We start from the raw sequence: 25569 nt of genomic DNA, 5'->3' as shown, positions 1-25569 counted from the left end.
AAGTGGAAAAAGTCAGGCACAGAAGGCCAGGTATTTTATGGTTCCATTTATTTGAAATGTCCAGAATAGGCAAATCCATAGGCACAGAAAGATTAGTGGTTGCCAGGGGCTGAGGGAAAAAGGGGGAGATGGGGAGCAGTTATTAGTAGGTATGATGTTTCGATTTCAGTGGATGAAAATGTTCTGGAATGGTGGTGATGGTTGTAAAACCTTGAGAATAAACTAAAAACCAATGAATTATATACTTTAAAAGATTAATTTTAGAATATATAAATTTATATCTCAATTTAAAAGTATCTTAAGATGATAATAGGGAGAATTCCCTGGTGGTCCAGTGCTCTCATAGCTACAGCCTGGGTTCAATCCCTGGTCTGGGAACTGAGATCCCACATCAGGCTACTGTGCACCATAGCCTCCCCCCCAAAAGAGATGACAATATGGAGTTCCCGTTGTGGCTCAGCCGAAACAAATCTATCATCCATGAAGATGCAGATTCGATTCCTGGCCTCGCTCAGTAGGTTAAGGATCTGGTGTTGCCGTGAGCTATAGTGTAGGTTGCAGACATGGCTAAGGCTCCGATTGGACCCCTAGCCTGGGCACCTCCATATGCTGCGGGTGCAGCCCGAAAAAGACAAAAAAAGATTACAATAGGGAGTGCTAAGAAAGCTTGGAGTGGAGAGGATGATTGAGCTGAGTGATGAAGTACTCAGGAGGTGGGAGGGGCAGGGGCATTGACGTTTTGTAAAGTGAGGGCCAAGATGAGGTCAGTGTGTGGGATGGGCAGAAAGGAAGGTGCCAACATTTTCGGTGAAGAAGGAAGAATGGGAGTTCCCATCGTGGCGCAGTGGTTAACGAATCCGACTAGGAACCATGAGGTTATGGGTTCGGTCCCTGCCCTTGCTCAGTGGGTTAACGATCCGGCGTTGCCGTGAGCTGTGGTGTAGGTTGCAGACGCGGCTCGGGTCCCGCGTTGCTGTGGCTCTGGCGTAGGCTGGTGGCTACGGCTCCGATTAGACCCCTAGCCTGGGAACCTCCATATGCCACGGGAACAGCCCAAGAAATAGCTAAAAAGACAAAAAAAAAAGGAAGAATGATCAAGAAATGACAACTGTGTTGAGGTGAAGCAGAGGATGAGAGGGTGGGATGGCGTGAGTCTTGAAGCAGCTGAAATTGGTACACCTGGAAGCCAGGTGGAAGGGCCCAACCCCATTCCCTGAGCTAGAGCTGGTGTGAGAACAGGCCCAGCCTCCGCCAGGGAGGGTGCTGAGGACCTTAAGGCAGGGAGACAGAGGAAGCTCTGTGCTAGGTTAAGGATGAAAACCGAATGATTTTCCAGCAAGTGGAGGAGTTCCAAAAGGCACAGAGGGATGGCTTGAGGCGGGAGGGGAGCAGAGCTGCAGGCGGGTTGACTAACCCTGCACCTGCCCCAGCTGATGTCATACCATGTATGTTAAAATGTGCCCTCAGCTCATGATAAGGATATAGTGACTTTTATTGTACAGTTTTGGAACAATTTTTATAATATTGCTTTTATATTATAAAGAAAAGCCATGAATAAAATTTAGTTTACTTTTGTCCATGATTGTTCTGCAATTCAGTAATTCTTGTGGAGTGAGAAAATCAGACCTACAAATTATTTTCATGTGTCAGTGATATTTTATGAATACCAATTTTAGCGGTGAATAAAGTTGACAATCTGCTACATTCTGTAGATAGGGAATGAAATATTCATTAACTTTGATGTTGGAGCCATAGATGAACTGTTTCCTTTTCATAGGCAGCTAAAAGGCTTGTAAGTCCTAGGCCCTGGATCTCCAAGGCCTGCTTTTAAAAGACCCTATATTGTTGGCTGAGCCTGTGGGAGGATAAACAGAGGGTTATAAATCACAATTTAGCTTCTCCTTGATGACTCAGAGTCACCACATGTAGGGCTATTTGCTTCTGAACCACACGGACCCACTCTTTATCCTTTCTCCATTACGCTGTCAGCAGCCCCTTCTTGCTAGTATCACTTTGCCTCCAGTAAACTTCCTCTTCTGCCTTTGGCAACTCTCAATTTGTTCTGCTTGGGAAAAGAGAAACATGTCTGTTGTAACTGTTTTTAAAGTAAAAGCAGATATGAGTCATTTTGTGGAATAAAGCTCATGGATTTCACTACCTTGGCTTTTATCTTTATAACAGCTATTTCAACTGTTCAAGACTTATTCTCCAGGGCTGAGGCTCCCAAAAATCTAGCGCAGTTTGGGGGTTAGACCCTCACCCGAGGAGGGAGGCCACCATCACAGAGGAAACACCAACTAGATTTAAGAGTAATGCCTGGGTGGCGTTTGCACTGGGACTCAGCAGTAATGAACCTGACTAGTAACCATGAAGACACAAGTTTGATTCCTGGCCTCCCTCATTGGGTTAAGGATCCGGCATTGCCATGAGCTGTGGTATAGGTCACAGGCGCAGCTTGGATCTGGTATGGCTGTGGCTGTGGCTGGCAACTACAGCTCCAATGCCATCCCTAGCCTGGGAACCTCCGTATGCTGCAGGTGTGGCCCTAAAAAGACCAAAGGAAAAAATAAAAAAGAGTAGTGTCTTACCCAAGAGAATAAAACATCTCAGTACCAGGTTTCTTCTTGGTGATGGAAGTGCCTTGGCCAAATGTATATGGGAACTTGTGTGTTCTGTCCTTGTTCTGAAAATGTGCAGATTATCTCAAAATCAACTGTGGTTCATCAGTCAGCTGGAATTATTTGGATGAGCCGTAGGAAAATAACGAAACCATGTATTTGTTTAACAGCTTTATTGAAATACAGGTCACATACCATATAACTCACCTAGTTAAAGTGTTTGTGTCAGTGGTTTTTTAACATATTCACAGAGTAGTGCAACCATGAGCACAATCAATTTGAGAATGTTTTAATCACCCCCAAAAGAAACTATGTACCTCGTGGCAGTCCCTCTGCATTCCTCCAAACATCCTCATTTCGGATAACTTAATCTACTTTTGATCTCTATAGGTTTGCCTATTCTGAACATCTGTGTGTTAAAGAGACTTTATTTATTTTTTTGGTCTTTCTGTCTTTTTAGGGCCGCTACCCAAGGCATATGGAACTTCCCAGGCTAGGGGTCTAATTGGAGCCACAGCTGCCGGCCTACAGGGAGGCACCTGTGGCATATGGAAGTTCCCAGGCTCCGGTCAAATCGGAGCTGTAGCCGCCAGCCTACACCACAGCCACAGCAACTCCACATCCAAGCCGTGTCTGCGACCTACACCACAGCTCACGGCAACACTAGAACCTTAACCCACTGAGCGAGGCCAGGGATTGACCCTGGGTCCTCGTGGATACTAGTTGGGTTCACTAACCACTGAGCCATGACAGGAACTCCTTAAAGAGACTTTAAACGTGGTCTTGAGTTCTGAGTTTAGAACTGCCAGTGTTACACAGACCTACCTCCTAAGGCAGAATGCCTGGGCGAGTAAATCACTTTTCCTTTTTGGTTTCCTAGCCCTCATAGGAAGGAGTGTGATGACACAACAACACAGGGTTAATGCTTAGTTAATTATCAAGCAGTTCTCTAAAGTGGAACAGTGGACTAGAATAGCCAGCAACATCTCAAAAACCTCCTGCACGTAGCCTCTCAACCCTCCATATCCCTTTATTTCACATGGCCTCTAACATCAAAGAAATTCATCATTGAACAAAGCTAATGTTCTCTTGGTTGAATTAATAATGCACACTTGAGGAGTTCCCATCGTGGCTCAGCAGGTTACGGACTATCCAATAGGATGCGTGTTCAATCCCTGACCTCCCTCAGTGGGTTAAGGAGCTATGTTGCTGTGAGCTATGGCGTAGGTCACAGTACACACTTGAAATCCACATTATTCTCAACCCTTTTTTAAATCAGTAGTTTACATCTCTACCCCCTCTTAGCTTTTAATCAGATTTCCAGTTCTGTTCAAGTAACAACTTCCCTTCTGTGTTTCTCGCTGCTTCCTTCCTGTACTTAATTTCTGGTAATGTGCTAATGAGTAGCATGTAAGCCAAAATTCCAACGGTAAATGGGAAGGAGAAAGAGAAGAAAAGATGGCATCTGTGGAAGTTTATACTCGGGTTTTCTCACAGTCTCATACTCTGGACCCAAACAGACTTGGGTTTGACTCCTGGCTCTGTTACTTCCTAGCTGGGTGACCTTGAGTAAGTCACCTTTGTGCCTGTGCCTCAGTTTCCCGGTCTTACAAATGGGAACAGTAATATTGACTCGTGGGGTTGTTCTGAGAATTAAAAAGCATTAGAGGGAGTTCCCGTCGTTTGCAGCAGAAAGGAATCCAACTAGGAACCATAAGGTTGCGGGTTGGATCCCTGGCCTCGCTTAGTAGGTTAAGGATCCAGTGTTGCTGTGAGCTGTAGTGCAGGTCACAGACACGACTCAGATCCTGCGTTGCTGTGGCTGTGGTGTAGGCTGGCAACTATAGCTCCGATTTGACCTGAGCCTGGGAACTTCTATATGCCACAGGTGCCTCCCTAAAAAGACCAAAAAAAAAAAAAAAAAAAAAAAAAAGGCATTAGAGCAGTGAAAGTCCTCAGCACACTGCCTGATACAGAGCAGGAATGCAGTGGAGGTTGTCCTTGCAGTAACTCGTAATGTTGCAACCAACAGCCTGATTGCCGAGACCTGAACAAGCAAGAAAGAGGTTAAAAATATCACATCCTCTTAATCCATTCATCTGTTGAGGGACATCTAGGTTATTTCCAAATCTTGGCTATTGTGAATAGTGCTACAATGAACATAGGGGTGCATGTATCCCTTCGAATCATTATTTTCTCTGGATTTATGCCCAGGAGTGGGATTGCTGGATCACATGGTGGTTCTATGTTTAGTTTTCTGAGGAACCTCTGTACCATTTTCCATAGTGGTTGCACTAACTTACCTTTCCACCAACAGTGTAGGAGGGTACCCTTTTCTCCACACCCTCTCCAGCATTTGTTGTTTGTAGACTTGTTAATGATGGCCATTCTGACTGGTGAGAGGTGGTACCTCATTGTAGTTTTGATTTGCATTTCTCTAATAATTAGTGGTGTTGAGCATTGTCTCATGTTCCTACTGGCCATCTGTATGTCTTCCTTAGAGAAATGTCTGTTTGGGTCTTCTGCCCATTTTTATATTGGGTTATTTGTTTTTTTGTTGTTGAGTTGTATGAGTTTGTGTATTTTAGAGATTAAGCCCTTGTTGGTTGCATCATTTGCAAATATTTTCTCCCATTCCATAGGTTGTCCTTTTGGATTTTTTATGGTTTCCTTTGCTGTGTAAAAGTTTGTAAGTTTGATTAGGTCCCATTTGTTATTGTAGAAATGAATGGATTAATAAGATATGATAAACGTACGCAATGGATTACTACTCAGCCACATGGAGAACAAAATAATGCCATGTGCAGCAACGTGGATACAACTAGAGATCATTGTACTAAGTGAAGTAAGTCAGAAAGAGAAAGACAAATACCATATGATATCACTTAACGTGGAATCTAAAATGTGGCACAGGAGTTCCCTTTGTGGCTCAGCAGTAACGAACCCGACTAGGATACATTGAGGATGCGGGCTCAATCCCTGGCCCCACTCAGTGGCTTAAGGATCTGGAGTTGCTCTGAGCTGTGGTGTAGGTTACAGATGTGGCTGGGATCTGGCTTGGCTGTGGCTGTGGCATAGGCTGGTAGCTGTAGCTCCAATTCAACCCCTAGCTTGGGAACTTCCATATGCCACAGGTGTGGCCCTAAAAAAAAGGTGGCACAAATGAACCTATCTACCAAACAAATGAACAGGAAGAACAGACTTATGGTTGCCAAGGTGGAGAGAGGAGAGGGATGGATTGGGAGTTTGGAGGTAGTAGATTCATACTATTACATTTAGAATGGATAGATAACAGGGTCCTACTGTATGGTATAGGGAACTGTCTCCTGGGATAAACCATAATGGAAAGGAATTAGAAAAAAAAAAAAAAGAATGTATATGTGTGTATAACTAAGCCACTTTGCTGCACAACAGAAATTAGCACAACATTGTAAATCAGCTGTACTTTAATAAGAAGTTTTTTAAAATAATAGTGGAAAAAAGAGATTAAATGGTTGGCAAGATACCTTAGGACTTGTGCATTTTCACGTACATCAGCTCCTTTAAAAGCTAAAGGGCTGCCCTTTGTAATAGCATTTCCCGATTACGTGCCTGTGGTACCCACAGGAAGTTTGGGAGTTAACCAGGCAGTGTGGTCTTTAGGCCCCAGAGAGAAAGAAGGTTAGGGGACTTTCCATCTTGGCAGAAGAGGAGCTTGGAATGAGGGTAGGAAGGAGGTCATTGAGGTCCACACTGCCTGCTCCTTGCGGTCTCAGGAGGAGAATTCTGCAAGAGGCAGGCCAGTGGGATGGCTGAAAGCCGAGCCTCAAGCACCAGACTGCTGGGGGCTGAAGCCTGCCTTGTCACTTCTCACATACGTCGTCCACACGGTGGAATAGTACTGGTACCCACTCCCCCGAACAGTGATGAGGGTTAATGAGCTGATCTATGCTGAGGGTGTACCGTGGTGCAGAATAAGCACTTGGTAAGTATTAGCTCAGGATTCTTGCCCTCCAGTAATGTGTCAGCCCCGCTGGGATAGAACTTACCCAGTGGTTTGCTAGCCATTTCCACATGGGTGCTCCCTAGGCACCCGAAATTAAGCACGTTCAAAGCTGAACTCACCGCTTTTTCCCTTAATTGGTCCTTCATTCGGCACTTGTGACTTTGACGAGAGGGACCGCATCCACCAGGCTCCCTCCACTCCTGCACTTACAGGCACGGACCGAGACTGCTCGGTTCAGCTCCTTGAAATTTCTCCCGTCTGTCTCATCCCACCATCCCCAAGGTCATTGCCTCTGCTCATCATCTCCTCCCTGTCTAGGTGGTGTGGTCCCCAAACCCTTGTAGACACTGGTCTCAAGCTGCCTAGTCCTCAGTCCGTTCACCCCAAGGCTGCCCTGGGGACCTTCTGAACTGCATAACTGGCAGTCTCTCCCCACCTTAACTTCCTTGACTCACCAGTGCCATCAGATAACGTCCAAACTGCATCACATCCCTGACCTCCTGGCCTCTGTGCCCTGGCCTCCTCTACCCCAGCCCTTCCAAGCTGATGACTCTTCCCAGGATGCCTGGTGAGACCCCATGTCTTTGCATCACCACCCTGTGTGCCTGGTTTGCTTATCTCCCACTAGTCCACAAAGCCATGGGAGCAGAGATCAAGGCTGACTGGTAGCTCTAGCCCCTGGCCAGTACCACTCTCCCTCGCACAGGCCAGTGACCAAGCAAATGAATTCTCCTGGACAAGAATCTTAAAGGCTTTGGGAGTTCCCATTGTGGCGCAGTGGTTAACAAATCTGACTAGGAACCATGAGGTTGCAGGTTCTCTCTGGCCTTGCTCAGTGGGTTAAGGATCCAGCGTTGCCGTGAGCTGTGGTGTAGGTTGCAGACGCGGCTTGGATTCCAAGTTGCTGTGGCTCTGGTGTAGGCTGGCGGCTACAGCTCCGATTCGACCCCTAGCCTGGGAACCTCCTTATGCCTCGGGAGCAGCCCTAGAAAAGGCAAAAAAAAAGACCAAAAAAAAAAAAAAAAAAAAAAAAAAAAAGAATGTTAAAGGCTTTGAGGGCTGTGTATTTAGAGCTAGTGTCTCTTGAGTGTTTACAGTCGAAGTTCATTTGCGTGTATTAATCTCGTTTGTCCTCTAACAATACCTGTCAGAGGTAGAGTTGGCCCCCCCATGTCTGCAGGGTCTGCATCTGTGGATTCAACCACAGATCAGAAAAATTCCAGAGAGTTTCAAAAAACGGAACTTGAATTTTCCCTGCACTGGCAACTACGTAGCATTTACATTATGTTAGCTATTATAAGTAATCTAGAGGAGTCCTGTGGTAGCGCAGTGGTTAACGAATCCAACTAGGAACGGTGAGGTTTTGGGTTCGATCCCTGGCCTTGCTTAGTGGGTTAAGGATCCAGCGTTGCCGTGAGCTATGGTGTAGGTCGCAGATGCAGCTCGGATCCCATGTTGCTGTGGCTCTGGTTGCTGTGGCTCTGCCGTAGGCCAGCGGCTACAGCTCTGATTCGACCCCTAGCCTGGGAACCTCCATATGCCGTGAGATCGGCCCAAGAAAATGAGGAAAAGACAAAAAAAAAGGTAATCTAGAGGTGATTGAAACTATATGGGGGAGTTCCCCTTGTGGCTCAGCAGGTTAAGAACCTGACTTGTATCCATGGAGATGTGTCTTCAATCCCTGGCTTCGCTCAGTGGGTTAAGGATCTGACACTGCCACAAGCTGCAGCGTAGGTTGCAGATGCAGCTCAAACCTGGTGTCACAGTGGCTGTGGTGTAGGCCTGCAGCTGCAGCTCCAATTTGACTCCTGGCCTGGGAACTTCTATCTGCCATAGGTGCAGCCCTAAAAAGACAAAAAATAAAAAGTATATAGGAGGATATGTGGAGGTTCTATGCAACTACTGTGCCAATTTATATAAGAGACTAGAGCATCCACAGATTTTGGTATTTGCAGGAGGTCCTGGAAGCAATCCTCTAAGGATGCTGAGGGATGACTTACTACCACTGTTATTATTATGCCACTTTACTAGGGCAGAGAGAAATTAAGTAACCTGCCCAGGGTCACAGAACTGGCAAGCAACAGGGTCAGGACTTGAACTCAGCTCTCGCTTACCCCAAATCAACTACTCTATCATGCCTCCACCTCCCAGTAAATCAAACCCTTGAGGGAAAATGAAAGATGTACACCTCCTCTCAAAGCTCAGTGTCTAGAACCTTGTAGGAAACCAGGATGTCCAGCCTGTGCAGGAGAGGAATCCCTGAGGCCATCCTAAAGGCAGAAGAGGCTCCTGGCAGGAGAGTGTGTTAGAATGAAGAAGTTTGTGCTTTGCCAATGGCTTTCAAAAGGTATTTGGAGTTAAAGTGAAACAACAAAAATCACTGAAAATGATTTACAATTTATTACTCTCAAGTTTTCATGTTTTGGTTTTTTGTTTGTTTGTTTTTGTCTTTTTGACTTTTTTAGGACCACACTCCCACGGCATATGGATGTTCCCAGGCTATGGGTCGAATTGGAGCTGTAGCTGCCAGCCTACACCAAAGCCGCAGCAACACAGGATTGGAGCCGCATCTGTGACCTACACCACAGCTCGCAGCAACACTGGATCCTTAACCCACTGAGGGAGGCCAGGGATCGAACCCACAACCTTATGGTTCCTAGTCAGATTCGTTAACCACTGAGCCACCATGGGAACTCCTCCAGTTTTCATGTTTTAGGAAAAGCCAGCAGAGCTATAACATGGCCCATGCTAAATTCTCTTTCAGATTCACTCTCTCAAACTTCATCTTGTCCCTGTGCAGTCTCCCTATTACACAGAGCAGTCTCTTCTGCCCAGAGTTCCTTGTGCTGGTAAATTCCACCTGAAACAAAGAAAGTTAGACAGAGGGAAAGTGAGGCATTTCCCCAGGCAGCTGGAATCGGGGAAAGCGTGGGGGGGGCACAGAAAAGATGTGGGCAACTCGGAGTTGGGAGAGTTCCCTCCGCTCAAAGGTGAAGAGAGATTGGGGAACACTTCAGGGAGAAAATAGCATTTAAGCAGAACCTTGCCCTTGAAGGTTGGGGCAGAATTGTTTCAAGCAAAAAGGAAACTGAACAAAGACAGAGGCAGGAAAGTGAGGACATGGGTGGGAGAGAGGGTTTTTAATGGTGCCGCCTTATCAATAGCATCTCTCTTCATCACAGCCCCATGGCTCAGGCATCTGCATCCCATTACAAAGTACATGGAATTCCCTGTTGGCGGGTCGAGCAGTCTTTTAAATGACCAGGCACATCTAGAACGTCGCCCTATTGAGTGGTATGACATCCTTGCAGAGAAGTGGCCGCGGTAACAGAGGTCGGTTTTAAGATGTTTCATTTTGCTTCTGCAGAAGGAAACCCCGTTGGCCAACGCGGCGTTCTGGGCGGCCAGGAGGGGCAACCTGACTCTGCTGCGGCTGTTGCTGAACAGCGGCCGGGTGGACGTGGACTGCAGGGACAGTGTAAGGACCACCCGTTCGGTACACGCATGCCACAAGCACACCATCCCCTGCTGGCACGCCAGCTTCTTCTGAATACACTTCCCTTCGTGGTGCTTGTTCCTTTCTCGTGTGTTGGCTTGCTCTGTCCTTTGCAAAAAGTCCAGCATACCCTGAGGGACTTCAGAGCAGACCGAGGAAACCATTATATGCATAAAGCAGGAGGGGCCACAATAGGAGAAGAGACGCTTCACTGGGAATCTGAATTGTCAGCGTCCAAGAAGGAAAGGGTGTGCAGTCAAAGCATTCAGACCAGCTGCTTTTGGGAAAAGGTGGAGGAAACTCAGAGCAGAGGGGGCTGCCGTGGAGATGGGAGCTCGTTTTTTTTCTCCGGAGATGAAAGCGTCCACCCAGCCTCTGATGCCTCATTACCTTTGCAGACATCGAGACACTAATCAGCGATGAACGGAAAGTAAAAGCAAATCCCACTGCCCCCTGGCAGGTATCACTTGGAGCCCTTCCCTCCCCAGCCAGAGGCAGCGATTTCTCTGTCCCCAGCAGGATGTCCTATCCCTGGGGACTAGGAGGACCTCAGATGAGGAGAGAGAGACAAGATGTTTTGATTTTAGGGATTAAATAAACACGTTTTCACAGGACCCTTATTGTTTTCCTGGAAACACGGCGTGCCATTTCCAGCTTTTATGGCACAACTTTGGTAGGTGACATCAGCCACCAGCCCAAGTGAGGTATCAGTGTTTGCTCCATTTTGCCCCCTGGGGCGTGGTTTCACCTCCAGATCCACTTGTGACTTTCTCCAGCCTGCTCTTGTGTCCCAGAGCCGGGACAATAAGGCCTGGCCCGGGGGACTCACATCCCTCTGACCTTCAGCAGGGCTTGGAAGTGTTGGCAGGAATCAGCGGGTGGAGAACAAGGACGTTGGGGAGTCCAGTGTTCCTTGTGCTGTCTGGTGGCAGTGCCCTCATCCTCTCCATCCTGGGAGACAGGGCTTTCCCCTTGCGCCTTCAGGCCTGGGATGGCCGTGCAGCCCCGCTGTTACAACTTCCAGCCCTGTTCTTTGTCATTTCCCTACATCCAGAGCACTGCCTGATAAACAGGCTTTTTATTATACTTTCTTCCAATTATCCCAATTTGAATTTACCATCTTTTCTTTGCCAGGACCCAGACAAACACGGGGTCTTGGGCATCTGGGAACTGGCCATCCTGTCTTACTTGGGTCTTGCTGGGCAGCAGCACCACACTGGACGGAGCTGGAGTGGGAACGCTCTTTTTCATAGTGACCTCACCTGTGGACCATATTAATGACCACTTTACTCCCTTTTCTCTATTTTCTTTCCTTTTTTTTTTTTTTTTTTTTAACTTTTTCAGGGCTGCATCTGCGGCATATGGAGGTTCCCAGGCTAGGGATTGAATCGGAGCTACAGCTGCCGGCCTACAGCACAGCTACAGCCACCTCTGAGACCTAGACCATGACCTAGCTCATGGCAATGCTGGATCCTTTAACCCACTGAGCAAGGCCAGGGATCGAACCGGCATCCTCATGGATTCTAGTTGGATTACTTTTCTGTTGTGCCATTAAGGGAACTCCCTACTCCTTTTTCTTAAGGTCACCCCTTTTCAGACACCCCCCATGACCTTCTCCTGACTTCCAGCTTCCTGGTACCAGGAAGCAAGCCACATGACTAGGAACATGAGGATGCAGGTTCGATCCCTGGCCTCCCTTCCGGGAAGCTGGAAGTCACACAGTGCCCCACACACTTGGACCACCTACCCTGGGCGGGCTCAGTGCCCTTTCCCCATCAGAGTCACCTGTCCCACCACGTCCTTTCCCCTCAAGAGCTCATGCTCCATCTCTCTCTGATTGCTAGGTAACCAGTAGGTCTTTTGATTAAAAAATATGGAGTTCCCTGGTGGCTCAGCAGGTTAAGGATCTGATGTTGTCACTGCTGTGGCATGGGTTTGATCCCTGGCCTGGGAATTTCATGCCATGAGTGCAGCCCCAAAATGTTTATAAGTTATTCCTGCTTGTTTAAAACAAGAAGTCTCTATGCTAAGCACATTGCCTGACTTAGTGCTTTTTCTCATTTAATTTAATCAGGTAGAAATGTATTGTTTTGCATCTTACAGATAAGGAAAATGAGCCTTTGAAGGTCTGATAGCCAGCCCAGAATCACACTGTCAGTGACCACTCAACGATACCACCTTCCTACAAAATCCCACAGATGTAAACAGCACGAGGCTTCTAAGTGTCACTAGCCCCCTACCTAGTGAGCCTGCCTCACGAGGAACCAGCTGTCTCTCTCTTGTCATTTGCTTTACAAAAGCAGGCTGCTGAACACACAGAGAGGGTCCCAGTTCAGATTACATTCCAAGTCCTTGGAAACAACTGTAAATTAAGCCACCAAAGTCCTCCTGAGAGGGTTCATATCAACTGGTGAGTCTCAAGTCCTTGCATCTAAAGCTGGCAGAGACCTTGGCAATCACTTCATCCCACTCCTCATTTTAAGGATGAAGTAAACAAGGCCAGGGAATTGTAAGACGTGTGCCCCAGGTTACTTGGCTGGTTGATGACAGGTGGACATGGGCCCCAGGGCTCCTGACTCTCACCTGTAGTCTCCCGTTTCCTCTTTACCTGCACCAGTTTACAGATAAAGAATTGTAAACTCAGCACTTCCCATCATGGTGCAGCGGAAATGAATCCGACCGGGAACCATAAGGTTTCAGGTTCTATCCCTGGCCTCGCTCACTGGGTTAAGGTTCCAGCGTTGCCATGAGCTGTAGTGTAGGTCACAGTCATGGCTTGGATCTGGTGTTGCTGTGGCTGTGGTGTAGGCTGGCAGCTGTAGCTCCAATTGGACCCCTAGCCTGGGAACCTCCGTATGCCATGGGTGCGGCCCTAAAAAGTAAAAAAAAAAAAAAAAAGAATTGTAAATTCAGAAAACCAACTAGTACCGCTTAACCTGTTTCTTTTCTTTTCTTTTTTGCATTAATAACGTGTCTTGGCTCAGGAATCATTTAAGCATCATAAATTGAGACCATTACATTGCTGCTGCCTCAAAATGCAGTCACTGTGGTTCACTTGGCCTGCATTTCTGAAGGTGATGGCAGTAAGTGAATTTTTACATTGCAAATTCCAGCCTCAGCAGTTTGTCACTTTGCTTTTTCCTGTCTGGTCTGCATGATGAGGTAATTCATGAGACTCTTTTATTTACTGTGGGAAACCTTGGCCTTGGCTTGGACACCCCCTGGTGGGACTGATGTCCCGCAGTCCCTCCTCAACGCCACACCTCTGATGTCCCGGTGGCCTAACGGTTCTTCTGTTTCTCCTCCATCCAGCACGGCACCACGCTCCTCATGGTTGCCTCCTACGCCGGCCACATAGACTGTGTGAAGGAGCTCGTTCTGCAAGGAGCTGACATCAACCTCCAGAGAGAGGTAGGCCAGCTTTTGCACTGGAACAAGAATCACACAGGTGACAGAAATTTGAAGCTTTCACAGTAGCGAATGTTAAGCAGGACTAGCATACAGTTGTCCCTCTGCATCCTCGGGGGATTGAATCCAGCAGCCCCCACCCCCAGCCTCTGCAGATACCAAAATCTACAGCTTCTCAAGTCCCTTATATAAACTGGCATAGTATTGGCATGTCATCTGCACGTATCTTTCCATATACTTTAAACATCTCTGGGAGTTCTTGTGGCTCAGTGGGTGAAGCATCCGACTAGTATCCATGAGGATACAGATTCAATCCCTGGTCTCTCTTGGTGGGTTAAAGGATCCAGCATTGCCACAAACTGCAGTGTAGGTCACAGACACAGCTTGGATTTGGTGTTGCTCTGGCTGTGGTGTAGGCCGGCAGCTGCAGCTATCATTCGTCCCCTAGCCCAGGAACCCTATGCCTCAGGTGCGGCCCTAAAAAAAAAAAAAAAAAAAAAAACAAAAAAAAACTCTAGGTTACTTATAATACCTAATACAGCATAAACACTATGTAAATTCTGGCTGGTGCATGGCAAGTTGAAACTTTCTGGAATTTTTCCTTTCTTATTATTTCTATTTGTGGTCGGTTGAATCCATGAATGCAGAACTTGCAGGTACAGAGGGTTGACTGTAATCATTTCTTTTTTCCTGTGTGACATTAAAGCCCAGATTGCAGACCGAATGGTGTTTAAATTAGGCTCAGGGAGGGACCGTTGGTTTTACTTTAGGTGAACAAATCTTCTCTTCTGTTGCATCTGATGTAACCAGACCTCCAGCTACATCCCTTAAACACTCATACGTTTCACCCAGAGCCTAAATCAGTTCTTCCTTCTTCCCTTGGGATGAGATGCCATAGAGTTTATAGGAGTTTCGTAGACGTTATATTTTTAGAAGGATTGCATCATCCACCTGTTGTTAGTGAGGTTCCCTGGCTGGCCTACCCTACCATCCTCACCAAACGGTGTTTTCAAAGGGTTTCTCTGACTGGCCAGGTGGTTTTGCTTTGAGGGGGATTTTTTTGTTGGTTGGTTTGGTTTTGCTTTGGGGGCTGCACCTGTGGCATATGGAAGTTCCCAGGCTAGGGGTCGAATCAGAGCTGCAGCTGCCAGCCTGCGACATAGCCACAGCCACGCCAGATCCGAGCTTCGTCTGCAACCTGCACCACAGCTCGCGGCAACACCGAATCCTGAAGACCAGACAGGAACGCTTGGTTTTCCGTGATCCCCTTTTCTCTGAGGGCCTGCCCTGCAGTTGTTTCAGAAAGGACAGTTCATCCACCAAACTTTCATCAAGCAATACACCTTCCTTCCAGACCAGACCCCTGATCCCTAAGTGCAGAAAATTCAGCACCAAGTATAAGGGCTCCTTGTTTCACAGGCATCTAGAAGTCCCTCCTATCTTCCACTGGGTGTCCCCTTGGCCGTGGCCCTTGGGGGAATGAATGATCCTTAACAAAGAATCTGGAGACTGGTTCTCTATATCCCCAGATCTGCAAGCCGGGGCTTTGAGAGGAGCAGTATAGAGTACAGCTAATCCACCCAGCCTTCTCCTAGACGGTCTGCTGAGCAATTTCACAATGCTGGATCACTGTTTGAGGTCATTTTCACTTCATCTAATTTTCTTCTAGAAGGAAAGTGTTTGGCCCATTTAGACCTCTGCTTTAAAATTTCCCTAATCTTTTACTTTTTCCTCTCTGCTTGACAGGCTTTATTTATTTTAACTTAAAAAAAAAAAAAGATAGATTAATGAAAACAATACGACCCAAGGCTGCTCACTCAAAAACTGTATCCCAAAGGGCTAGTTCAAGATACACAAAACTCTCTCAAGAACAATGGAGAAAAGCTGGGAGAAGAAGCAAAACATTTGCTTGATTTCCAGCCAGTGTATGCATTTTATGGCTTTTATGTTTATCTGTTTGGTTCCAACGGCTCACCTGATGTTCTTGGAGATGAAAATTATTGTGCATTGAACACAATGGCCCTTGAGGACTTGCCAAAGTGTGACAGGCCTAGAGGTCACTTGTGTGGCACAAATAACAATGGCATGTTAAATTCCCAGTGATCCCTGAAATTCCCTGAGCCAGGCTGACCTGGAAAAACAGCCTGAGGGAGGCCCTGACCTCACCTCGAATGTTTTGGAAGCTGAAAGAGAGTGCCTGGCAGTGCTGTGGAACTGACTCTTCTTTGAGAGACTTCTTCCTCGAGCAGCCTTCTTCCTTGGTTCATTTGTGGTCCACTTTGCAGGATCGGAGTATTGCTCTTGAAAATGTACCTGCCATTGTTTTCGTAGCTTGGCAAACATAGTTTGCAAGAAAGACAAACTGGAAGTGATGGTCCTGAAAGACCATCGCTCTCAAGAACCAGCAGTATTGACTGAAAAACTCCCAGGCATGGGAGTCACACATGGAGTTGTCATGAAGCTCAGGGTTTCAGGAGTAAAGCACATGAACTTAAGACCTTTATTCAGACTCCAAACTGGAGTCTGGTTCCTGTTGTCAGCAAATTGCTGCGTTAATGTGCATAATGATTCATAGTATGTATGTTCCGAAATCGGCTCAAATGGCTGTAGGTAGGATATTTGTAATTAATGTATCCATACCTGAGCAAGAACCTTCCACCTTAACCCTCCCAGGTAAGCTGTGGAAAGAGAGATTTCTCTTCCCCGTGCTTAGGAAAGTATAGTGTTGGCTTCATCTCACACTCTAAGCATTGGCATGAAGAGCATCTTTATATGAAATATATACACTGCCCAGAATGGTATGGTGATTTTGCTCATATTACACAATAATTTGGTACCCAAAAGAGCCTGGGAAGAAAGGATACTAAAACTCATCTCTGAATATCTTCAATAAGTCTTCAGTAAGTTTAAAATTTGGAATCAGACTGTTATTCGTTCATAGGTCCTCTTTTGAGAATTCCTTTGAGTTCACATGCATGAATTACTTAGATCCTTGCTTTCTGCTGGTAGCTTCCTACTCCAGGCACTCAAATTTGTAACCAGAACTTTACCAGAGTTCTTCCCTATAGGAATGAATCCCATTGCTTCCCAAACATTTTACCTAGCGTGTTAGTGTCCTATGATGGCTGTAACAAACTACCACAAACTAGGTGGCTTAAAACAAGAGAAATGTGGAGTTCCCGCCTGGTGCAGTGGGTTCAGGATCTGACTGCAGTGGCTCAGGTTGCTGCTGAGGTTCAGGTTCCATCCCCAGTCTGGCATAGTGGGTTAAAGGATCTGGCGTTGCCGCAGCTGTGGCATAGGTCATAGCTGTGGCTCGGATTCAATCCCTGACCTAGGAACTTCCATATGCGGGTGCAGGCATGAAAATAAAAATAAAAACAGAAATGTATACACTCTCCGTTCTGGAGGCTAGACAGTTTCAGGTGTGAGCAGGGCTGTACCCCCTTTGGAGGATCCGGGGAGATTTCATTCTTCCCCTCTTCCCGCTTTGGTCACTGTCTACATTCCTCCACCCTAATCTGCTTCTGTGGTCTCATTGCCTCTTCCTCTTCTCTGTGTCAAATATCCCTCAGCCTCACTCTTACAGAGACAACTGTCATTGGATCTAGGGCCCATCAGGATAAGAACTGCCTCTTAAAGTCCTTTCCTTAATCCCACCTTTTACCGTGTAAGATAATATTTACAAGTTCCAGGAAGTTGGACAAGAACCTAGCTTTGAGAGAGTCCACCATTCATCCCATTACAGCAAGAATAACGTTTTCCTTTCATCTTGTCCCTTAACTTGAGCAAGGAGTACAGTCAGTTCAAATGTAGCTCCTTCCTAGGCTAGAAGTTTGTGTGCAAGGATATTGTTCTGTTTTGTTTGCAAATGCATAAATCAAACGTAATGTAACCAAATGTCTTTTATGTCTCTCTCTCTTTTTTTTTTTTTTTTTTTTTGCCGTTTCTGGGGCCGCTCCCGCTGCATATGGAGGTTCCCAGGCTAGGGGTCGAATCGGAGCTGTAGCCACCGGCCTGTGCCACAGCCACAGCAATGTGGGATCCGAGCCGCGTCTGCAACCCGCACCATAGCTCACGGCCACGCCAGATCCTTAACCCACTGAGCGAGGCCAGGGATCAAACCCGAAATCTCATGGTTCCTAGTCGGATTCGTTAACCACTGAGCCACTATGGAAACTCCCCAAATGTCTTTTAAAGCCAGCCTCTCTCTCTCCCAGTCAGGTACAACGGCCCTGTTCTTTGCTGCCCAACAAGGACATAATGACGTCGTGAGATTTCTCTTTGAATTTGGAGCATCCACTGAATTTAGGACCAAAGTAAGAAAACTTTCTTGATTTTATACCTGTTTGAAAAGTTTCAACAGTCATGCACGTATTCATTTCTCTTTATCTGTAGTGCAAATTTCTGCTTTGCTTTTTATAAAATTTTCAGGCCTAAGAAGGTAGGTTTGGTTTACTGATGATAGTTTAGGAATCTCAGGATTTCAATTCAAAACATGATGTTGTTACTCTGGAATCATAATTGGAGAATTTGGGGGCAGGACTACTTAGATTCTTTCTTGTACTAATAGCTTTCTACTCTGGGACACTAACTTTAACAAGTTTAGCACTTGTTAAAATGTTGATAACTTTTAACACTAACTTGTTATCAGGATGGATGCAGTAGCAGATCCAAAGCTTTGTAACTTCCCCTGTTTTCCTAAGCTTTTTTGTGCTTCAAAGTTAAGCCCAGCGCTATGGTAGGAATTGTTGGGAGTATTAAGCTAATCCTAGTGAATCTGAGAGATTTCTAAGGAGGGTTTGGCCGGCGATTTACTTTCTGAGACATCCTCACTAAAACATGTGATTACATGGAGTTCCCGTCATGGCTCAGTGGCTAATGAACCCGACTAGTATCCATGAGGTTCGATCCCTGGCCTCACTTAGTAGGTTAAGGATCCAGTGTTGCTGTGAGCTGTGGTGTAGGTCTCAGATGCAGCTTATATCCTGCGTTGCTATGGCTGTGGTGTGGGCCAGCAGCTACGGCTCCAACTGGACCCCTAGCCTGGGAACTCCATATGCCATGAGTGCGGCCCTCCCTAAAAGACAAAACACCAAAAAAAAAAAAAAAAAATTATGTGTGTGTGTGTGATTACATTTTATATAGTTGAACAAGGAACCGTTGGTCTTCCTTTAAAGAAGTCATTGATTCCTCACATTTGACCTATGGATAAGAAAACTGAGCCTGCAGAAAGATCAATTTTTCGTTCACAATGTGACTTTTCATGGTAATTTTTTGTAGTAGAAGAATTTGAACTGCCATTGCGTTCTTATAATTGAAAACTTATTTCTGGCCTAGTCATAAAAAAATTCCTGAAAATCTGCCCTAGTTGGAAACTTTTAGGTTTTCTTAATCCATTGTATGTGATATTTTGATATCAAGGGAGTTTCCAATGGTTTTTTTTCTTTCAAATGCTGAATAGATACGAATTTCAGTCAGCATTTCTGTCTTTCCTAAAACCTACTGTCAGACTGATCCTGTCCCCAAACATGCTGAATATAATAAAGAGTAATCCAGATATGGGTGTATATATTTTATATTTTTTAATTACAAAAGTGATACAACTACAATTAAAATATAAAGTTATACACACCTAAAATTCAATTCTGGGGGTTCCCTTCATGGTTCAGCAGTTAACAAACATGATTAGGATCCATGAGGATTCGGGTTGGATCCCTGGCCTTGCTCAGTGGGTTAAGGATCTGGCGTTACCATGAGCTGTGGTGTATGTTGCAGACTTGGCTCAGATCTGATGTTGCTGTGGCTGTGGCGTAGGCCAGCATCTGCGGCTCTGATTCGACCCCTGGCCTAGGAACCTCCATATGTCTCGGGTGCAGCCCTAAAATAGCAAAAAAAAAAAAAAAAAAAAAAAAAAAAAAAATTCAACTCTGAACCAAGTTAAAATGATCCTGTGGGGGCTCTTGCTGTGGTGCACTGGGACCAGCAGTATCTTGGGAGTGTCCGGATCCGGGTTCGAGCCCCAGCCTGGCACAGTAGGTTAAGGATCCTGCACTGCTGTAGCTGCAGTGCAGTTTGAGGCTCAGCTCTGATCCCTGGCCCGGCATCTCCTTATACCACAGGGTGGCCAAAAAAAAAAGAGAGAAGGGAAAAAAAATGATTATATGTGATCATGTGGCTGCTTCATCTTTCTTGGTTAGCAAGTTAATGCTGGCCTTTGCACATGAGCCTGTTTGTGCTGTCCCAGAAATCCATGGAACGTGGCCCAGGGTGAGCCGTTCCACATGTTTCCATTAGGTCAGCTGCAGGTGTCTGAGCGTTTTCCATGGGAAGAAGAGAGTGTCCAGAGGCTTTGAATTTTAGTGTGATCCTGTCATCAAAATTGACTTTTGTGTCAACAACGGTTGTCATTGTAATTAAACCTATGTTCCCCCAAATGTGTCTTTTTTGTTTTGTTTTGCTTTTTTATGGCTGCATCCATGGCATATGGAAGTTCCTGGGCCAGGAATTGAATCAGAGCTGCAGCTGTGACCTATACCAGAAGCTGGATCCTTTTTAACCCATTGCGCCAGGCCAAAGGTCAAACCCGCACAGTGACCCCAGCTGCCGCAGTCAGATTCTTAATCCACTGTGCCACAGCAGGAGCTTCCAAAAATGTGTTTTTTCAAATAAAAGGTGTCAGCTCCTCTATAACAATCATCATGTTTTCTCTATTCTCTAAATCCATTAGGCAAAGAGCTGGGAAAATTGACACAACAAAACTTGGAAATGTTGGTACTCATTCTGCTATTTAACAATTTCTTGATGCCCACCCCCCCCCTCACTCCTACACCCACTGGCCTCAGCCCTCCAATCTTTCTGCTCCATCTCCCATGCTTCAAAATGCAGCTCTTCCCTCCATACAGCCCGTCCCTCGCCAAAGGCTTACTCAGCCATGTGTATCCCCTGGATCTTCCTGGCCATGAATGCAGGAGCCTTATAGAAGGGTTTCTCCACCTGAGGCCCACCTGCCACCTGCATCTCACAGTCACATCACCTGACTGGTCAAAAGCCTATTTGTGGGCATTGCTCTAAATAGATCTACTGAATCTGAAGGTGGAGTTCTGAGAGTAGACTTTTTTTTTTTTTGTCTTTGTCTTTGTCTTTTTAGGGCTGCTCCCGCGGCATTTGGAGATTCCCAGGCTAGGGGTCGAATTGGAGCTGTAGCTGCCGGCCTACACCAGAGCCACAGCAACGCCAGACCTGAGCCTCCTATGTGACCAACACCACAGCTCACGGCAATACTGGATCCTTAACCCACTGAGCAAGCCAGGGATCGAACCTATAACCTCATGGTTCCTAGTCGGATTCGTTAACCACTGCGCCATAATGGGAACTCCAAGGCATTTTGAATAAACACTCTAGACCCAAATTTAGAAACCACACTATCTTATATTTATGATTCATATTTTAGAACCAGATTCCATGTTCTTGTATTATTTATAATTAGCTCAAATGTCCACATACCAATTCACAGAGCCAAACAGACAACACAGCAGTCCTAGATAGAAAAGGAGAATACCTCAGCCTGGCACCTGAGGAAAACCATTAAGGGTTTCAATTGACCACAAACTCAGTGAGTCAGTAGCGTGGTGTGGTTGCATAAAAGCTAATTCTAATTTAGGCTGCAGAGATCAAAGTAGAGTAGATGGAACTAAGGAAAGTCCCATTGCACAGCAGACCGCATCTGCTTTCTAGTGCTCGGTTGAGTTCTAGGCCCATGTTTTTAAAGAGATCTGGACAGACTGGCACATGTTCAAAGGAAAATGCAAAGTAGGAGGGTGAGAAGCATGCAGAATATGCTGGAGTTACCGTCTTTAACGCATACAGATCCTATCCTGTGAAGGCAGGGACCCTGGAGTGTTACTCCTTAAAAACACCTTTATCGCAGAGCCCGACAACTGGGTGAAACCACAGGGAGAAGCCAACATTCGCTATTCGGGTCTCTGGCCAGAAATCACAGGAGACAGTTCTGATGATTCCAAGACACAATTGATTGGTACAGACTTTCTGTTCCTTTTTTTTAATGGCCGCACCTGCAGCATACGGAAGTTCCCCAGCTAGTGGTCAAGTCAGAGCTGCAGCTGCCAGCCACAGTAACACCAGATCTGTGACCTATACCACAGCTCATGGCAACGCCAGATCCTTAACCCGCTGTGCAGGGCCAGAGATCAAACCCACATCTTCATGGTTACCAGTCAGGTTTATTGCTGCTGAGCCACAATGGGAACTCCCCAGGCTTTCTGTTCTTTGTTTCTTCTATTGAGAGGCAAATAGGTGATTCTGCACTTGACTTGGAAAATTTCTGAATTAATCATAATAACTTAGTCAGATAGCTATACTCTATCTCAAACAAGTCACCCGAGTATACAACATAATGTACCTCTTAAGATGAACTCTGGTAGTTCCCGTCATGGCTCAGCGGAAACAAATCTGACTAGCATCCATGAGGACATGGGTTCAATCCCTGATGTCGCTCAGCGGGTTAAGGATCTGGCATTGCCCTGGGCTCTGGTGTAGGTTGCAGATGTGGCTGAGACCCAGTGTTGCTGTGGCTGTGGTGTAGGCTGCCAGCTGCAGCTCTGATTCAACCCCTAGCCTGGGAACCTCCATATGGTGCAGGTGGAGCCCTAAAAAGAAAAAAGAAAAAAAAAATGTGAACTCTGTCATGATTGTAAAGAAAAAGTAAAAGAGATACAAGGGGAAACGTGAGTTTGTTATTATGTTTGGGAAATTCCTTTCCAAAGTTCTCACTACATGAGGAGCACCTGCTTGGTAAGATTTGTGCCTGCACTGTTCTAATGCGTTTATCCCTTGCATAACCACAGGATGGGGGCACTGCCCTGTTGGCCGCCAGTCAGTATGGGCACATGCAGGTGGTGGAGACCTTGCTGAAGCACGGAGCCAACATCCATGACCAACTTTATGTGAGTGTGTTTCACGGGGGCTTTAGAGGGACACTCGCTGCACACAGCACTGCGATCCAAAGCCAGAAGTGGCATCTGAGACAGCAAGGGGAGAAAGACGTAGTTTACCAGATGAGCTTTTTCTATGTGGAAACCACATGATCTTATTTACCCATCTTTGCTCTGCCCTTTTAAATCTCTTGCACATCTGGATATTTATGCAGTTAGCTTCAAAAATCACGTGATACATACTTATTGTAATGTGATAAGCCCAGTGTATGGACTTGCTGAAAATCCAAGAGAAATCATCCTGTTGTAGAGTTATTTGGAAGGAAGAGAGCAAAAAAGGACAAATTAAGTTTTTTCAAAGAGAAGTGAAGACGGGTGGATAAAAACCTGTGAAATACATGCACACCATTGACCTTGAAAGGCAGCCACTGCCAGGGTGAGTCTGTTTGCAGCTAATTGAAAATCAGCACATTACCCAAGCACTCTTTTATTTTATTTATTTTTCCGTGGTCGCACCCTTTCCAAAGTTTACACAAATACGTCTGACAAATAACAGACCTCTGTGAGGTACATAGGATCTAGATCTAGCCTTACCCTTTGCACTTCAAAATCTATAACAGTCTTTGAACCTGAGCATTCCTAGGTTGATGCCTGGACTAGTTGACAATAGTCTGAAGGAGTGAGTCTCAACTCTGGCTGCCCATTCGAACTACATAGGGAGCTTAAGACAGTTCTGCTTCCTGGGCCCACCCCAGACAAGCTAAGGCACAGCATGGGCAGCAGGTGCTTCTAACATGTGCCCATGTCCAAGAAACACAGGTCTCCAGCTCTGTATTTCTTCAGCAGGGTGGTGCAAGGTATCTGAGAGTGTGTATGAGTATATGTCTGTGCAGGTTGAATAGGAGGAGCCCCAGTCTTTGGAAAAGGAAAATGAATGGTGACTACCACCAATAGTCAGCAATCCAGATTGACTGTGGGTATAGAATTTGTACTGTTAGATAATATCCTTCCACTAGGCTCACTGAGTATGAAAACATAGAGTTTGGGGAGAGCCCATTCCCATGATAAACTCCCCTGTTGTAAGGTGACCAGAATTTCCATTTTATGTTAACACTTCTTACCCTTATCTGAACAGTCCAACTATAAGTGTTTCCTTTAACAACAACTGAAATGTGGGGCAGGGGAAGGGGAAGGTGTCAGTGGTACCTGAAAACTTCTAGGAACAGACATTTGTAATCCACAGTAAAAACACACACACACACACACACACACACACACACACACACACACACAAAACAAGCGTAGACATCTGTTTTGGAAAATTCCCAAGAGCTAGCAGCTGCTAAGGGTCTGGAAGACTTCCTGTAGCAACACAACTGAAAATCATATCCCCGTATCAAACATCTGCTTAGGAGTTCCAGTTGTGGCTCAGCAGTAATGAATCCAACTAGCATCCATGAGGATGCAGGTTCGAACCCTGGCTCTGTTCAGTAGGTTAAGGATCCAGCATTGCTATGAGCTGTGGTGTAGGTCACAGACACAGCTCAGAGCGCACAATGCTGTAGCTGGTGGTGCAGGCTGGCCACTGTGGCTCCAATTTGACCTCTAGCCTGGGAACTTCCATATGCCACGGGAGTGGCCCTAAAAAAAAAAAAAAATCTGCTTAAAAATCTGTACAGGCTGAGTAAATATTTTAATGACTGCCTTCACGGGTGTCTGGCAACTCAGCTGACACCCACTGGAAATCCAGCACCCTCTGCCTGGTTGGACTTGCAGGGAAGGTGCCCTGAGCATGTGGTTAACTACACCGACGGGAGGGGTGCTAATTAGCTGCGTTAACTAGGTGTTTCCCATTAGATGTGCTTGGGTTCTGCACTCTGGTCCTAAAGTAATGAGGCTCACTGTGTCCTGGGAGTGCTGTCCTCACCTTGGGGAGGGTGGGGTGGGCAGGTCCCAGCTGACTAATGTACTTGCTGAAATTAATGACACATCTTCAAGAAAAAAAGAAATGCCCAGAAGATGTAGAAACCAAAAGGAAGTTAAAAAGAAACCTAGAGGAAGTTCCCTTGTGGCACAGCGGGTTACAGATCCAGTGTTGCCGCACCTGTGGCACAGGCTGCAGCTGTGGCACCAGTTCTGTCCCTGGCCTAGGAACCTACACATACCTCGAGTGTGACCGGAAAAAAAAAAAAAAAAAAAGAAGTGAGAAAACTAAAGAAAATTGGAAACAAGCTCTTGCTTTGGGCTTGCATGCAGGATTGCTGAGTTGTGTGTATAGGTATGGTTGGAGTCTGCTGGGCTGGCATGGAGAGAGTTCATGGACATTCTTACCAGGCCAAGCATTCTGCAAGTATCTTGTGTTTTAAAGCTTAGAGAAACTGCATGTTAGGAGAATGTGGAAAAGCAAGCGCACAAGAGAAAGGAGTAGGGAAGATGTCATTAAAAGGACGCTTTTCAATGCATGTATGTATATAACTGAGTCACTTTGTTGTATAGCAGAAATTGGCATAACATTGTAAGTCAACTATCATTTTAAAAAGTAAAAAGGTAAAAAAGGACACTTTTCATTCCCTGTTCATCAAAGCACACAAAATGGATTTGGGAGACTTGGTTTTTATTAACAGACTTTATTTTGTTTTTGTTAACCAACACAGCTCTTAATGACTAAAGGATTGCAATGAAATTGTATTGAATATATACATTTTTTAATCGAAGAAAAACAGGGTGAACTCTGAGATCATGGCAACAAAAGCAGAAGGCAGCTAATGAGAAATCTATGCAGACACAAGGAAAATGATGACTGGCTATTTGGAAAACCTAAACTGTCCAACTAGCTGTGTCATAAGCTCTGTGACAAAGATTTTGTTGAGTGAACAGACATTACATAGGTTGTAGCTCATCCTTATACAAATCTCTATTTTAAACATTACCTTTCAGCATGACGTAGTGTGATGTTTCAGAATAATTCTTCAAAGAATAAAACACTAACCAAGCATGTGAAAAAAGTGGGGGGAGGGGGTGGAAATGGAAAATTGTTTTAAATCTGGGGTTTTTTTTTTTCATTTAAAAAAATTTTATTGACGTATAGTTGATTTACAATGTTGTGTT

At 45.7% G+C, this 25569-nt stretch overlaps 1 protein-coding gene across 8 annotated transcripts in view; it reads left to right on the top strand.

The window, feature by feature from the left end:
- Positions 1–25569, top strand: part of ANKRD29 (ankyrin repeat domain 29) — a 57619-nt gene that overhangs the window by 3367 nt on the left and 28683 nt on the right. For 7 of the 8 annotated variants that reach the window (XR_014807751.1, XR_014807750.1, XR_014807754.1 and 4 more), the window contains exons 2-5: positions 9971–10081; positions 13412–13510; positions 17728–17826; positions 22375–22473. Coding sequence is in view for 3 of the 8 variants with exons in the window: in XM_021096184.2 (XP_020951843.2) it covers positions 9971–10081; positions 13412–13510; positions 17728–17826; positions 22375–22473 (408 nt within the window). In the remaining 5 variants the exon portion in view is untranslated. The other variant, XM_084964382.1, reaches the window with a different exon arrangement.

The sequence above is a fragment of the Sus scrofa genome, chromosome 6, assembly GCF_054392235.1.
Source record: "Sus scrofa isolate SSC_HxYL_T2T_F1_AM1 chromosome 6, Sscrofa_HxYL_maternal_Yorkshire_Landrace_v2.0, whole genome shotgun sequence".
Taxonomy (NCBI): Eukaryota; Metazoa; Chordata; class Mammalia; order Artiodactyla; family Suidae; genus Sus; species Sus scrofa.
Note: the sequence above shows the minus strand (reverse complement) of the source record. Positions and strands in the feature narration are given on the sequence as shown.